Here is a 16,915-nt window from a genome sequence, read left to right as displayed (position 1 = left end):
CTAGAGAGCCAGGCATGCACCTGCTCATCCACATGAAGTCTCAGCTCCCTGTGACTCTCGCCAGGGTCCCCCAGCTGACTCTCTCACCCTCGACAGTGTCAAATAAACATTCCACTTGGCAATGTTCCAATCAATCCTCTCCTCTTAGCACATTATTTTTAGACTTATTCATACTTTAAACTACTAAATACTCTATTCTTCCCAAAATGAAAAAGCCTCTCCTTTTGAGCAATGCATGTCAAACAGGGATGTTCTCGGGATTCTGTCAAACTCATATTCGAATTCCATTGGTCTGTATTTCTAATAAACTACTAGGCAATGTCAATGTCATTAGTTTGAAAATTACACTTTCAGTAGCAATGATTTAGAGGGGACATCTGCATTAATCTGACCTTATTCATTAAGTGTAGGTTTTACTAATTTAACACCCAGGAGTTCTTGAGTGTGTGCACTGTTTATCCATGTGTCATTTAAACAAATGAAGAAAATAGAGAAGATAAAAACACCTATAAGCCTACATCCTACAATAACTTTCATTAGAATGTTAGTCCAGCTCTTTCCCATCTTTTTTCCCGTATTTATTTTAGTATTTGTAGAAACTTTAAATCCTGTTTATTATAGCATTCATCTAGAAATTTTGCTATCTTATCTTCATAACTATTCCTAGTAATAGCTGCTGTATTATGAATGGAACAATTATAACTTGGAAAGAAATAACCCAAAAGTGAATCAAAGTTATCATGGGGTGGTCGAATCACGGATAATTTTCTTCTTTTCAAAGTACAGCAGATATAGTGTCTGCAAAAGCAAACCATTAATATAAATAAATGTACAGCTGCATAATATCCCACAAGACCGATGGACCATAATTTACCTAATCATTTCCCTTTTAGGTAGGCAATTAATTTGCTTCCAGTTTTTTGCTGTTATAACAATGTATTAATGAACACTTTTGTACACATAGGCTTTTTAATATTTCATGGAGGTTTTCTCTCTCAGGATAGATTGACTGTCTCTATTCTGCCTGCCTGGTAAGGTTCTACATAATCTTGGTTGCATCAGAATCATAAAAGATAAGTGATGAATAAGGCAAACACCTCTTCCCAACATCCTCCAGGTCTTCCTACTCTTTTTAAAATTATTATTACTATTATTTGCTTTTTTAGGGCCACACCCAATGTGGAAGTTCCCAGGTTAGGGATCAAAATCAGAGCTACAGGTGCCGGTATACACCACAGCCACAGCAACAGCAACACAGGATCTGAGACACATCTGTGACCTACACCACAGCTCACAGCAATGCCAGGTCCCCAGCCCACTGAGGCCAGAGGTCGAACCCCCATCCTTATGGATACTAGTCAGATTTGTTCCTGCTGTGCCATAATGGGAATTCCCAGGTCCTCCTATTCTGAGCTGCCCACAACATAATGCTTGTCCCAGCCTGTTCCAGCATGGCAGGAGAGAAACTCTACATAAAAAGTGATGTCAACTTAAAAAAAAAATTATCTAGCTACTGCATACAGTGATTGGATAAAGTGAATCCAAACACCATTCTTCCTGCAAACTGTGAGATCCCAGAGAATAAAACTTGGGTCTATTAAATCTGTCCTTATCCTATAAAATATAACAGTATTTATTACAATAAGTTTGTATGGAATCTCATTGTGGTTAAAAGCACAGGCTTTGGAGTCCAATGGCCTGGATTTGAGTCCTACCATAGCCTCTTAGGAGTTGTGTGTTTCATAGAAGGCAACCAACTTCATCGCTTTGAAACTCAGTTTCGCCTTTAAAATTGAAGGAAGCAACACTATTCTCACTGGATTATTATCAGGACTAAGTTAATTTACATAAAATTCTTAGCACTGTGACTGGCAAATAGAACATGCTCAATAAGGTTAACCACTACTATAATTACATTATTATTGTTATAATTATTATTTCTTTAGAGATGTTCTGAAGCTTGAATCAGATAATGTATATAATACTCAATATGCACATAATGATGCTTTGTAAATGGTGGCTGTTACAATAAGACGTATAGATACTCAATAATCTGTTGAATGTGTGCATGAAACTTATTTTGTGGATGGAACAAGGACTTGGATGTGTTCAACTACTTGCCTGAACTTAGAGTGATCCTAAAAACAGAGGTCTGACTGGTTGCAAGATTCCTATACACCCTTTGCCTCCACCAAGTCTGATGCTTCCTTGGACCAGGCAGAACAAGAAGGATGGAGAAAAGTCAGGGAGTAGCAATGTCAGAGCTGGAATTTTAGGGATCAACGAATCAACTGGAATGTTCTGAATCCTTGGCCATGATGAGCCATTCGTCTCATTTTAAATGACTTGCAAGTGAAACTGAGCCAGAAATAGAAAAAAATGGAACTCTGTTTCTGCATATAGTTCTGTGATGCCCTTCCTCAATTTCAATCTCTGATACCAGGTTAAAAGGAAGCCAAAGTTCTGATGTCTCAAAGATCATTGAAACAAAACCTTAAGCTTTTAAAAAGACGAAGCTTGTGGCAGTTTTCTCAAGCTTCAAGATCTGATGCTCTTCTGGCAAGGGTTATATTTCACTCAGCTCCACAAGAGACTGAGAAATGCAGACTCAGAAAAAGAGTAAGAATCAATGATAAAAAGAAATAATTAAGTGGTACAAGAGGATAATCATACCCTCTTAGCTTCAAAAACAGCAGTAATATACTTTCATCAGCATTTTCCAGATATGATAATATTTTAGCCATTTTAGTTGCAGTAAGAATAACTGATTGATGATAATATAGTCTATTCAATTAAGGGCGTACAGGGTGAATCTAATGTTTTATGGGAATGGAACTTCTTTCCCTATTGACTCTCAGGACAGAGTTAATTTGGGATACAACCAAATGCTTTCAAAAACATTTATAGATGATGCTAACTACGTGCTAGATGCTACTTTATAGAAGAGAGGTATAAACAATTTTGTAGGTTTAGTGTATATGGAAAGGACTCTTAAAGATGACTAAGATTTATCATATGTAGATAAAGTTCGTATGTGTGAGGAGTCATATAATGGACATACACCATAAACTCCTTGAGGATAAGAACACTCCTAGGCATTTTCTCTGCAAGGACAGTGGTTAAAGGCTTGGCTTCGCAGTCAGAGAATATTAAATCTGGAAGTAAATCTCATCTCTGACATTTAATAACTATGAGACCTTGAACAACTTGCTTAATGCTTCTTTACCTCAGTTTTCTCAACATAAAACAGAAAAATTAACAACTATACTTATATGATTGTTTTGAAGCTTGAGAAGATGATATGCTTATAGAACTCACACTGCCAGGCAGTTAAGCCCTAAGTATTACACAGTGTTACTGTTATTATCATCCTCCTCCTCCTCATCAGACTAAACACAGATAACTGGAATAGAATCACGGTTCTCCTTCCATCTTGGGCAAATCAATGAATCTCTCAATACTTCATTCTCCCGATCTACATAATGATGTCCAACCCAGAGGAGGAAGAGCAGAGGCACTGCAGAGGGGCTGGACTGTAGGATGGTGGGCATTTTATAGGATGTTCAAAAAGTGTAGGGTGTGTGGAATTGGGGCTGAAAGATGGTGTTATAGCAGAGGCTCCCTGAAACTGCAATTTCACAAACAGGTAAAAAAAAAATTTTTTTTACATTTCTGTGGAGCCAAGATAGCAACTTTTTATGCTGCCAACTTTTTTTTTTTTGGTCATACTGATGGCACATGAAAGTTCCTGGGCCAGAGAATGAACCCATACCACAGCAGTGACCCAAGCCACTGCGGTGACCCAAGCCACTCAGTGATCCTTAAACCACCGAGTTACAACTTGTCAACTTTTTCATCAACAAGTTGTCAAAAGTTGTCAATGTTTTAATCAACAAAAACCCAAATATTATCTATCTACTGTCTCCCTCCTTTCATAAAGAGGAGGGTTTTACAACCAATGTAATAAAAAGAACACAATCTTAGACTCTCCTTCAAAGTGCATAAATTTAGCCTGTAAGTATCTGGCCAGAGGAGATAAGCATTTCATATGTCAATACACAGCAAATGAGTCGGGGCAGGGGTAGAGAGAAAAGAGGCCAAGAATGGAGCCTTGCAAACACTTGGGAGGGGGAATAAGAGAAAGACCAGCAAAGAGAAGCAGAAAGAGCAGCCCTGAGCATCAGAGACATGGCAGGAGGCAGGAACAGAGTGGCAGAGAACCCTGGCTTGGTGTGAATAAGTGATGTCTGTGTCAAAAGATGGTATTAAATCTTAACATTTAAACACCTAAATCTAATACAATCAATTTGGCTTCGTCATGCCATTCTGAAAGCGCTACCAATCAACTTTAAATTAAATATCAGAAACATAACTCATAGTCGAAATAATCAGATTTTCATATCCATAAATTCATATTCCATATTACTATTTACTCAAAACAGCAAAAGAATATCAGCTATGTTATATGTAATTAACATATAATATTTATTATATATAATTTGCGTATTACTTATCATTAAAGTCATAGACTACTGATCACAAGTACCTTAAAACTCTGTCTAGATAGAAATAAATGAAAATAACCTAGGAGTTCCCATTGTGGCTCAGTGGAAACGAATCTGAGTAGCATCCACGAGGACACAGGTTTGATCCCTGGCCTTGCTCAGTGCGCTAAGGATCTGGCGTTGCCATGAGCTGTGGTGTAGGTCACAGATGAGGCTCAGACCTGGCATTGCTGTGGCTGTGGTGTAGGGCTCAGCTGTAGCTCTGATTTGACCCTTAGCCTGGGAACCTCCATATGCCACAAGTGTTGCCCTAAAAAGACAGGAAAAAAAAAAAACCCTAAAATCTAATAGTTGGGAAAGATTACATACATAAAACTTGTAAGGTGATATGCTAAAATGTTAGGCAACACTTTAAAATCTTGCTTTCAAAAATGTTTTAGTGATTTGCGGAAATGCTCTTATAAAATATGAGGCAGAAAATGCATTACAGATTTCTATATAATTCTCTCTTTTAGGACTATTTACAATCATAAGAGCCTGGAAAAAGACAACACACCAAAAAGATAACACTTATCATTTCTGGTATTGCACATAACTTAATATTCCTTGTATGTTTTTATATTGTATACATTTGCAACAATAAACATGTATTACTTTTATAATTAGGGAAACATAAATAAATTTAATAGACATCCTTACCCGTGGGAGTTTAGGATTGAAGTAGTTAATTACTCCAACCTCAAAATAGGATGCAAAACCTTCATTGAGCCAGATATTGTTCCACCAATTCATGGTAACCAAGTTTCCAAACCACTTTTGGAGTTGGGAGAAAAAGGAACATTCTTAAATTCAATTTAAGTAATACTTATTGTAACTGTATGTGAAACAAATGTAAGGTGAAAGACAAAATTAGAATTGATTTGCCATCAATGATAAAATTTGACAACAGGACTCTAGAATCACACTATTTTTTTAAGATAAAGACTTATCAGTTATGCATCTCTCTAAAATAATCATTTCACATCCAATGAGTGAAAGTGACTTTTTAAACACTGTGATGTTCAAAAATAAGGCAAGCTAGAGTAATATTTCTTAAATTGTCCACTTTGCCCCCAAAGTTATGTTAAGTTAAAGCAGAAGTCCTGAAGGGTCACTTAACACTTACTAATTACAGGATCTTGTCCTCGAAACAGACCACAGCAGGATTTTGCTGTAAGCAGTTATTATGTTTCAAGGATATGATTTGATGTGCATCATGCAAAAAAGTCACTCAAGAACTCATATGTTCTGCAAAGTGGTCCAGCTATAATTATTTTTTATTTGAGCTTAACAGAAAAAAAGTGACAAATGGATGATGAATAGAATCAGGAAAGAAAAACACAATAATTTCCAAAATCAACAAATCCACACCCTGGTATTTAACCAAATCCTTGTAACAGCTGTGATGTACTAATAGTTAGCAGTCTGCATCCCAAAACAATGCGTCACTTAGGCTATAACAAAAAAATGACACTTTGGGTGACTGATCAAAACTTGTGAAAGTATGAGTTGACTGGAATAATGTGTTATTCAATACCAGTAAATCACTCTTTTCCGAAATTTCTCAGGGATCCTCATAACAAGAAGTATCAGTTTCATAGTTTAGGCCATTTCTTCCTTGACAAACTTGTACTAATACAATGAAAGTCAAAATGCAGATGTGAGAATCTCCATCAAATCAAATAACTAAACTTCTAAAAATACAACATAAAAGCACATAGATCTAATGAAATAAATCCTGTTTACATGGGCTTTGGGGATGCAGCTGGAGGATTAATTACTGCTTACTTCATTAATCTATTGACTCATCCTTTAGGCTTAACTTCTCCCTCAAAAAAAAATTTTTTTATAACAATGTACTGATGAAATGTGGATATCTTCCAGTAACTTTTTGAATATCCCTATTTTAAGATGGAGTGAAAAGTAAATATTCATAGCTCTGCTTCACTTACTTTTCCTGCAGAGAACTTTGTGGAATGAAGTTGCTCTTCAGATATAAATATATAACCTGGGAATGGACTATTAGTTCTCATCACTGTGATCCATCACCAATAGTTCAAATACACCAAGGATCTGATTATACAGAGCCTTCCATGTTTTTACTCACTGTCCCACTTCTCAAGTAATTTTTTTTTAATTGATAAACAGCAGAGTTTTGAGAGGTTTGCAACTTTGGTTACAGCAGTTGGAGAACATCTTTATGTAAAATAAGAAAGAACATTTTACCACATGCCTGATGTCCAATCTCGTGGCAGACAATGTAGGAGATCACAGTCTTTTTTTCTGTTAGTTTATCATTTGGTTGCAGCAACAACAATGACTCATCAAACATCAATAGTCCCCAGTTTTCCATTGCACGGTTGTCAAAAGTAGGCAAGGCGATTATATCTAAGTGGATTTAAGTGGAAGGGAAAAATGAAACTATCTCTTCCTCAAAATTTGAGACTTTGAGATACAAACATCTCAAAATGAAATCATAAAATATAAATAAAATGCAAGTGAATATTTATAATTTGAGGGGAATGAAGGATTTGAGGCTAAGATCAAAGAAAGAAGCCAAAAAATAAATTATTTTGACTATATGAAAATACTTTTGATAAAAGGCCTGTATCCAAAATATAAGAACAACCTTTGAAACTCAACAACAAGAAAATAACTATGAAATTAGCAAAATATCTAAATAGACATTTCACTAAAGAAGAGACACACCCTGCCCTCACTGCTGCCAAGGGCCCCATGACTGGGTGCCACTCCACCTCCCTGGGAGTCATTGCCAGTTTTCAGGGCCCTGCAACCAGGTGCAACCCACCACTCCTACCTCCCCATAGGTCACCATCATGGCCAAGCTCCCGGTGCACCTGCATACACTTGGTCAAGGTGATAAGAGCCTGTACACACTGAAGAAAGACAGTAAGTATTCAAACAAAAAGCAGCCCTCACACCAAAGGGGGAAAAAAAAAGGTAAATAAACACAAACTACTCAGGGATGTTCCCACATATAAATAGCCCCTTAGACTACAGTATGTAATTGTTCTCCCTAAAGTCAAAGAGTAAGAAAAATATAAGCAAAAGGAAGAAGCATAGCAGCTATTCCCAATTAAAGGAATGGGACAATTCCTCTGAAGCAGCAAACAATGAAACAGACCTCTTCAGCCTAACAAACACTGAGTTCAAAAAGGAGGTAATGCAAATATTGAAGGATTTAAGAGAGGCTATCAACAGTAATGCAGATTACTGTAAAAAGGAATGTAGAAACAATAATGAGGGCCAAGAAAAATTAGAAAATTGATTTGTCAAGATGAAAGCTGAGCTAAAGGCAATGCATAGCAGAATGAACTATGCAGAGGAATACATAAGTAACTTGGAAGATAGAATAATGGAAATCACCCAGTCAGGACACAGACAAAAAGCCAAATGAAAACAAAATTAAAGCAATATAAAAGACCTATGGATAATATAAAGTATGGCAATCTACACATTATAGGGATCTCAGAAGGAGAAGAAAGAGAACAGGGGACTGAAAATATATATGAAGAAATTATGGCTGAAAACTTCCCAAATCTAAAGAAGGAAACAGATATCCAGCTACAGGAAACACAGATGGTTCTAAAGCAGTTGAACTCTAACACATATACACCAAGACATATTATAATAAAAAATGGCAAAAGTTAAAGGAGAGGATTGCAAAGGCAGCAAAAGCAAAACAATGAGTCAGTTCCAATGGAATCCTCATAAGGCTATCATCTGATTTCTCTACAGTAATGCTGCAGGCCAGAGTGAATGTCAGATATACTCAAAGTTCTAAAACTTGGAATATATCTTTGCAACCTAGGAATACTTTACCAGCAAGACTCTCATTTGAAATAGAAGGAGAAATAAAGAATTTCTTGGACAAGCAAAAACAAAAAGAATACAGCAATACTAAAACTATCCTAAAAGAAATATCGAAAGTTCTCCTCTAAATAGCGAAGAAGTAAGAAGATATAGGATGGAGAAAATCAAAACTGGAAAGTAATCACTTAAGTAAGCCAGTATACAGATCCAAAAGAAAAACAAAAAACCTATTCGTGAAAGCGATGATAAACACAAGGAATAACAAAAGCATAAACATGAAGATGTAAATAAGAACATCAAAATCATAAAATATGGGGAAGGAGTATAAGAAAATGTGGACTCTTACTATAGGACTATCAGTCTAAAGCAAGCAGATATAGGAAGGGGGTTAACATATTCAAAAAACTGGGCAACCACAAATAAAAAAAAAAAAAGATTCAAAAAAACCAAATAGAAGAAGACACAGCATGAAATAAAAGGAAATCATCAAACCACAAAAAGTAAAAGGAAGGAACAAAGAAGAGACATAGAACCAACTGGAAAACAAGGTTTAAAATGGCAATAAATACATATTTATCAGTAATTGCCTGAAATGTCAATGGACTGACTGCTCCAATCAAAAGACAGAGTGGCAGACTGGATTGAAAAAACAAGAGCCTACAATATGCTGCCTACAAGAGACCCACCTTAAGACAAATGACACACATAGATTCAAAGTGAGGGAATGAAAAAAGATATTTCATGTAAACAGAAATGACAAGAAAGCAGGAGTTGCCATACTCATATCAGATGAAAAAGACTTTAAAACAAAGACCATAAAATGATAAAGGGGTCTAATCGGAGCTACAGCTGCTGGCCTACGCCAGAGCCACAGCAACACCAGATCCGAGCCACATCTGTGACATACACCACAGCTGTGATATACACCACAGCTCACAGTAATGCTGGATCCTTAACCTACTGAGCAAGGCCAGGGATCGAACCCACAATCTCATGGTTCCTAGTCGGATTCATTTCCCACAATCTCATGGTTCCTAGTCGGATTCATTTCCCACTGTGCCACAATGGGAATTTCAAAGATTCTGACTTTTTTTTTTTTTAAGGACTGCACCAGTGGCGTATGGAGGTTCCCATGTTAGGGGTCAAATTGGAGCTACAGCTGTCAGCTTACACCACAGCCACAGCAACATCAGATCTGAGCCCCATCTGTGACCTACACCACAGCTTATGGCAATGCCGGATCCTTAACCCACTGAGTAGGGCCAGGGATAGAACCCATGGGAACTCCTGTTCCAGATTTTAAATTCCACATATAAGTGAGGGTGCAGTCCTAAAAAAAAAAAAAAAAAGACAAAAAATTAAATAAAATCTTGCACAAATTAACCTATCTACAAAACGGACTCACAGACATAGAGAACAGACATGTGGTTGCCAAGGGGAAGGAGGAAGGGAGTGGGATGGACTGAGAGTCTGGCATTTGTAGATACAAGCTATTATATTCCAAATGGATAAACAACAAGGTCCTACTGTAGAGCACAGGGAACTATATCCAATCTCCTGGGATAGACCATGATAGAAAATAATATATATTTTATATACACACCAAAATGTTACTCATGTTTTATCTCTGCATGGTAGCATTAGGGGGGATTTTGTTTCACTTTTTTGTGCTTTTCCTTATCTTTCCAAATTTTCTACAGTGTAATCATTTCTTACTTCTAAAACTAGAACAGTATAAGTTTTAACATTTTCTTTTGCTAATGGAAGAAACATCATTGCTATAATCCATGCTACATGTGCCTAATAACTGTTTTATGCTGTGCTATGCTCAGTAATTCAAGTTGACTTTACCCTTGGTTGAAGTTGACAGCTGTAGTAAAGTGTATCCAGGTCAGTACACAGCCTCCATGGGGTAATGCTCTATTATCTCATATCTTATATGTCTTATATTTAGTTGCCTCAGCTTAGGATTCCCTTCTATCTTTCCTTTCCCCCACCTAAACCCATCCCACCCACTCACCCACCCACCCACTTTCCTCACCAAAACCTGCTCTGCTCCACTCAAGCCAATACCATTGTTCTCTACAAAAACCAAGTCTTTCTCTGGTGAAGCTGTTTGCTATTCCAGGAAATCCTCTGCTCAGTTTATGAAAGGCATCAATACTTGTGGTCCAACCTCACTAGCTCTAAGAAGCTATTTCTTACTAACTCTGATGACTTTTTTTTTTTTTTTTAAGGGCCGTACCCTTGGCATATGGAGGTTCCCAGGCTAGGGGTCTAATTGGAACTGTAGCCACCAGCCTACATCACAGCCACAGCAATGTGGGATCTGAGCCATGTCTGCGACCTACACCACAGCTCACGGCAATTTTGAATCCTTAACCCACTGAGCGAGGCCAGGGATCAAACCTGCATCCTTATGGATAACAGTCGGTTCATCAACAGCTGAGCCACTACAGGAACTCCCCCCTCTAACGACTCTTTAAAAAAACATTTTTTTATTACTTCAGATGAATAGAACTGAAGTAAGCAAAATTCTTGTTTGTTCACACACATGACCCTGTTTTATTTTTAATGATGAACTCATTATTTTAAAATAATAAAACAAAAACCCATAAATCTACCACTTACCCTTTAGAACAGGGGTTGACAAACTTCTCTAAAGGGCCACATAGTAAATATTTTCAGTTTTGTGGGCTGTGTTTTCTGTCACACATTCAGCTCTGGCATACCAGCACAAAAGCAGCCAGAGACATTATGCAAGCAAATGAGCATGGTGTGTTCCATAACAATTTATGGGCCCTGAAATGTGAATATCAAATAATTTTCACTTATCACAAAATTTTATTCTTCTTTTGATTTCTTTTTCAACCATTTAAAAATGTAGAAACCTGGGAGTTCCCATTGTGTTGCAGCAGAAACGAATTTGAGTAGTATCCATAAGGATGCAGGTTCGATCTCTGGACTCACTCAGTGGGTCGAGGATCAGGCATTGAGCTGTGGTATAGGTTGTAGATGCAGCTCGGATCCTGTGTTGCTGTGGCTGTGGTGTAGGCCAGCAGCTGTAGCTCTGATTTGACTCTTAGCCTGGTAACTTCCATATGCCGTGGGTGCAGTCCTAAAAAGATAAAAAAAAAAAATGTAGAAACCAGTCTTAGCTTGTGACCATACAAAATAGACAGTGGGCCAGATTTGTTAGTTTGTCAGTGCCTAATTTAGAACATAGCTAATAAATCGTATTGTGATTTCCAGACCAGCAGCATCAGCACCGCAAGGGAACTTAGCAGATAGGCAAATTCTGGGACCAACCCCAGACATACTGAATCACAAACTCTGGGGTCAGGAGCAGCAATCTGTGATTTCATCAGCCTTCCATGTGATTCCAAAGCATGCTAACATTTGGGAATATTGAAAGATCCCTCTGAGTGGAAGATAGGACTGGAGGAGGCAAGAGGGAAGATGATGAAACTAAGCGGGGGCTGTTGTGGTCCAGATGTTGGTGATGCAAACTAGGGAGAATGAGGGGATGGGAAGAAGTGCATGGATGTGGAGATAAGGATAAGGATGAAGGAGATGCCTTGAAAGAAAATACGTCAAGAATAATTCTGGACTTCCCCTTATCTAAATGAAGGCAAATGGAAATTTGTCTTGCTTAGGCAAGAGTCATCTTGAGATCTTCCAGCCACAGAAGCTCCTGAAACCTGGATTCTACATTCAGACTCCTGCTGTCCCCAACTGTCTAAATGACAAGTATCACCTCTGGGATCTGTAAGCGGGTCTAGGCTGGTACCCATTCCTTTACTCTCCGTTGCTCCTCAGCCAGAAGGCTTGAGCTGCAGAGCCCCTGGCTTCCCAGTGTTCAAGAGGCTTGAGCTCCCTCATTTTTACTTACATTCTTCCACCGTCTGCCAGTATAAGCCAAGCAAACTTCTCCCCAGGACTTCAACCAACTCACCTCTCAGAGGAACAAAACATGCTTACATGATACCCTCAACTTAGAAAAAGCGCTGAACAACTTTGTGAGCTGAGTGGCTCACATTCTGTACAGATTTATGAGAAATAAAATGTTTATGTATCTCAAGGATCACATTATGCTCACACATGATTCCAATTTTATACTACAAAAATTCACGGATGGGACCCCCACGTCCTAATCCAATGACTCACGGCTAAAGAGTATTTTTTTAAAAAAGCAACAAAACCTTACTTAGGGGAACTGGAGTCACTCACGCAAGGCCTGTAAAAGGATCCAGAGCACTGGGTTGCACACTTGCATTAAGAGAAAAAGCACTGAACAACTTTCTGGTTGCAAGAGAAGGCACGGTGTGGACGATGTGAATGCAAGAGAAGGCAGGGTGTGGATGTGAGCTGTACCCAGGAAGGACCTACAGCCTGGGAGCTCTCTGAGCATGGGCTGGGCATGAGGCATTGTGCAGCGAAAGAGCAGACAGGACTCAATGTGTTTAGGAAGATGTAGGACCTAATAATGGGAAGTCAGCAGGGCTAACTCCAAAACAGCAAAAATAGAAAAATGGTGCTTAGAGGCCCATCTAGGTACCCTTTGATTTCCACCCAGAGCCCTGTAGTAGCAAATCAAATGCACTGTAAGGGAAGATGCCTCACCTGTTTTGGGAAGAGGGTAACTGATATTAAATAAATCTTCCAGAAAAGAAAAGATGGGACCTGTGATGTTCAAAGCAAAGTCTGCATTTCCACCTGCGATGGCATCTTTCCGGGCCCAGATGCGTATCTAGAAAGAAAATATTAAGCCGTGATTAGGAAAAGCAGTAGTGATTTTGCAAAGTGGCAGCCTGCTTGCCCCACTTCCTGACGCTCTAGAGCCAAAGGCTCACCTTTTCAGATGAAGCTACATAATAAAATGTCTAGGGGTTCCTGTTGAGGCTCAGGGAAACGAATCCAGCTAGTATCCACAAGGATGCAGGTTTGATCCCTGGCCTTGCTGAGTGAGTTAAGGATCCGGAATTGCCGGAGATGTGATGTAGGTTGCAGACGAAGCTGGGATCTGGCATTGCTGTGGCTGTGGTGTAGGCCAACAGCTACAACTCCAGTTTGACCCCTACCTAGCCTAGGAACTTCCATATGCTGCAGATGCAGCCCTAAAAAGACAAGAATGAATGAATGAATAAATAAATAAATAAATAAATAAATAAAATAGAAAGTCTAAATGTGTCCATGTAGTGAGAAGAACCCAGAAGCCTATTCACTAAGCTGTAAACAGTAGTTCCCCAGAAAGTGCCTTCAGTCTAATAACTGAGTGTTATTTTGGTCTTCTGCAATAACATGTGAAACATCTGTAATTTGACAATAATCCTTGGAGTGGTATCTATCCCCTGAGAAAATGTAGATTTGACGTTAGAGTCAAAGAGCCCCTTGGATCCTTGCTTTTCTTGTTAGGACATATTTCCAATGATTCAAAACAGGATTATGCAGTTAGTGGGGGTGAACAGAACATATTAAACAAATTTGAAGCATGCAAATTTGAAATGGTTTGTTAATAAAAACTTGAACAGTCCCATCTTATTTTCAAAATTTGAACCAAGGTTAATTTCCTTAATTTTAAAAAAGTTCATCAAAAAAATCCGATGACTTTATAGTTGCTGAAGCAAGGAATTTTATTCTCAGTTTACGGCACTTCCATGATAGTAGGTGAAAAGAAATCCCTGCCATGTTTTGTTATTTGAAGGTGCTGTTGTTTGGGCACCTGAACCCTGAACCTGTTTATGTGATTTGCATGACTGATTGGCTGTTGTTTTCATGTTCATTGTTATTTTTATATGAAATCATTGTATCCCCCACAAGAGTACAATCTAAGTACTTCTAAGTAGAGTTGCCAGCAGTAATGCTAAAAACCACACCTGAAACTCAATCACTCTGAAACAAAAGTTAGCGATGAGGGAATTCAGATAATCGTCCTGATGTGGGTACAGTTAATTTGAGAAAAGAGTTCTTTCCAAAGCAGGAGAGAACATGTGAAGAAAAAGAAAAGCAGCCCAACCATATCTGCAGATTGCTGAACTCCAAGAACATGATCACCTGACTTTGCTTTTATTTCTGCTGGAAAATTTGTCTTGTATTATGCGACTTTTAAATTACTTGGAGGTCTTCAGGAAGGCTCCACTTTCACAAAATGCAACCATTTATGTTTTTTGTTTGTTTCTTCATTTTGCTTTTTAAGGCCATACTTGCGGCAAATGGAAGTTTCCAGGCCAGGGGTTGAATTGGAGCTACAGCTGCCAGCCTATGCCACAGCTACAGCCACTTGGGATCCGAGCCATGTCTACGACCTACACCACAGCTCACAGAGGGTTAAGCAACTCCAGATCCTTAACCCACTAAGCAAGGCCAGGGATCAAACCCGCATCCTCATGGACAGTAGTTGGGTTCCTTACTGCTGAGCCACAACAGGAACTCCTGCGCAACCACCTGGTTTTTGGAGCCTTCTGCTTGGCTCCCCTCCTTCCTTCCAGCTCCTGCCCACCAAGAGGTCTCATTTTCCTGCAGAAAGAGGGATCCAGGCTCAGCCCTGCCCTACACCTCATTACCTGCTCATTTTCAAGCTCTAACCTTAGAGGCAAAGTTAGGAGGACATCTAAACCAGAGCCCACACTAAAGAGTGGAAACAACAGTCACCTCTCCCCACATTCAGGATAAGGTGTGAATATTAACTGTAGCCTTTTAGAAAATCAAGGCAGTAACAATTTAAGTTTGTACATAAGTTTTCCATCTACAATCTCCTCCCATAAACAACCATTCTTTAAACCAAAAGGGAGGCAAACAGTGAAGATTTCAGTTGCCAGGGAAGGGCTGGGCTGTAAGGATCACAAACAGATGGGGAAGATAATAGGTGTAAATTTCCTTCAAAATTGCACCTAGCCCACCAGTGTGTCCTTGTGGCCCTCTCTGGACACAGCAGATGACACAGCAGAATTGCCCATGTGTGCTCAATTCTACACACAATATGTTACATCCAACCTGAGTTGTGTGTTCTTTTTGCTTTTTCCTTTTTTGCTTTTTGAGCCACACCTGCGACATATGGAAATTCCCAGCCTAGGGGTTGAATTGGAGCTACAGCTGCCGGCCTATACCACAGCCACAGCAACACGGGATCCAAACTAAGTCTGCAACCTACACCTCAGCTCAGAGCAAAGCCGGATCCCTGACCCACTGAACGAGGGCAGAGATCGAACCCGCATCCTCATGGATAATAGTCAGACTCGTTTCTACTGCGCCACAACAGGAACTCTGAGTTATGTATTTCTTATGCTTATCCTCGTGCGGCACATGAACCGCATTTTCCACTTCCCTAAATTTCTATCTCTTAATGAGTCATTTGTATAGAGTCTGGATGCTATTCCAAGAGTACAGTCTGGTTAGAGTATATGATGGACCCCTTCACTCCCTAGAGCTGAGCCACAGCCAAACACAACATTCCACTGATAAACTTGTCCCAAATTTCCACTCTCTGGCTTAGACCATTACTTTCTTAGCCATGTTCCATTTCCTCTTTGCTCCTATGGCTGCTGGCTTTCTTTCCAGGGTGATCTTTCATGATGAAACAGACATGATCTTTTTATAAGAATTTCTCACAGTGCAGCAGCACTGAGAGCAACAAGCCACTTGAGGTGTGGCTGCTGACAGCCACCTTGGGTCGCTTGTGAGCTCTGGGCCCACTCCTTCAAGCCAGGTACTAAGCCTGGGCTTCCACATCACGCCTGAGTAGATGTATCAGTACACATTGTGAATGTTTGACTTGGCCAATGTTCTGTCAGTGAATATCAAGGACTAAGTATTCAATAAGGGAAATCAGGCTGAGCCAACAACAACATAAGGAGTTGTCATTTGCATTTAACACAGTATTGGGGTTTTTTTTTATCACGTGCATATACATATATGCACATGATATATATGTATGTGTATATATATTATATGTGTGTGTGTGTGTGCCACACCCACAGCATATGGTAGCTCCTGGGATCAACCCAAGCCGCTACAGTGACAAGGCCAGATCAAGTGCAGATCAAGTGCAGATCAAATGCAGATCAAGTGACAAGGTCAGATCAAGGCCAGATCAAATGCAGTGACAAGGCCACACCACAAGAGAACTCCAAACGCAATATTGTTCATTCACCCTTAGAAGGAGGAGCTTTGAGTGATTCTCCCCCAGGGACAGTCCTGCCTCATCCTCAGTTTTCTTTTCTCCATAAGTCAATGGCAGAAGCCTGGAACATCTTGGACCCAGGACAGAGCCTCCGCCTGCTCCAGGGCCTGAATCTCATCAGTGCTGGGAAGTTGATCTGATCAAGCAAACTGGGTCTAAGGCACTAGCCCTACTTACCTCCACATTTTGTGTAGGGAGTGGACCAGTCCATGAAGGACTGTACAATAACCCTGATATTTTCCTAAAGGATTATTACATAATGAGGGTGCAACTAGGTGAAAATGAGGTATTTCAGGATGAAGCATCTATTTATAGAGCTCTGGGGAAGAGTTCAGATCCCAGAGTTGAGGAACCAGCG

General features: G+C 39.4%; 1 protein-coding gene across 2 annotated transcripts in view; it reads right to left on the bottom strand.

Moving 5' to 3' along the window:
* The window catches only part of LVRN (laeverin), a 75,505-nt gene that overhangs the window by 35,523 nt on the left and 23,067 nt on the right, over window positions 1–16,915 (bottom strand). For both annotated transcript variants that reach the window (XM_047778460.1, XM_047778459.1), the window contains exons 4-6: window positions 13,002–13,128; window positions 6,778–6,932; window positions 5,205–5,318 (exon numbers count right to left, since the gene is read on the bottom strand). In XM_047778460.1, the coding sequence (XP_047634416.1) occupies window positions 5,205–5,318; window positions 6,778–6,932; window positions 13,002–13,128 (396 nt within the window). The remainder of the gene's footprint in view (window positions 1–5,204; window positions 5,319–6,777; window positions 6,933–13,001; window positions 13,129–16,915) is intronic.

Source organism: Phacochoerus africanus, chromosome 4 (genome assembly GCF_016906955.1).
Source record: "Phacochoerus africanus isolate WHEZ1 chromosome 4, ROS_Pafr_v1, whole genome shotgun sequence".
Lineage (NCBI taxonomy): Eukaryota > Metazoa > Chordata > Mammalia > Artiodactyla > Suidae > Phacochoerus > Phacochoerus africanus.
This window is presented reverse-complemented; position numbering and strand designations above follow the sequence as displayed.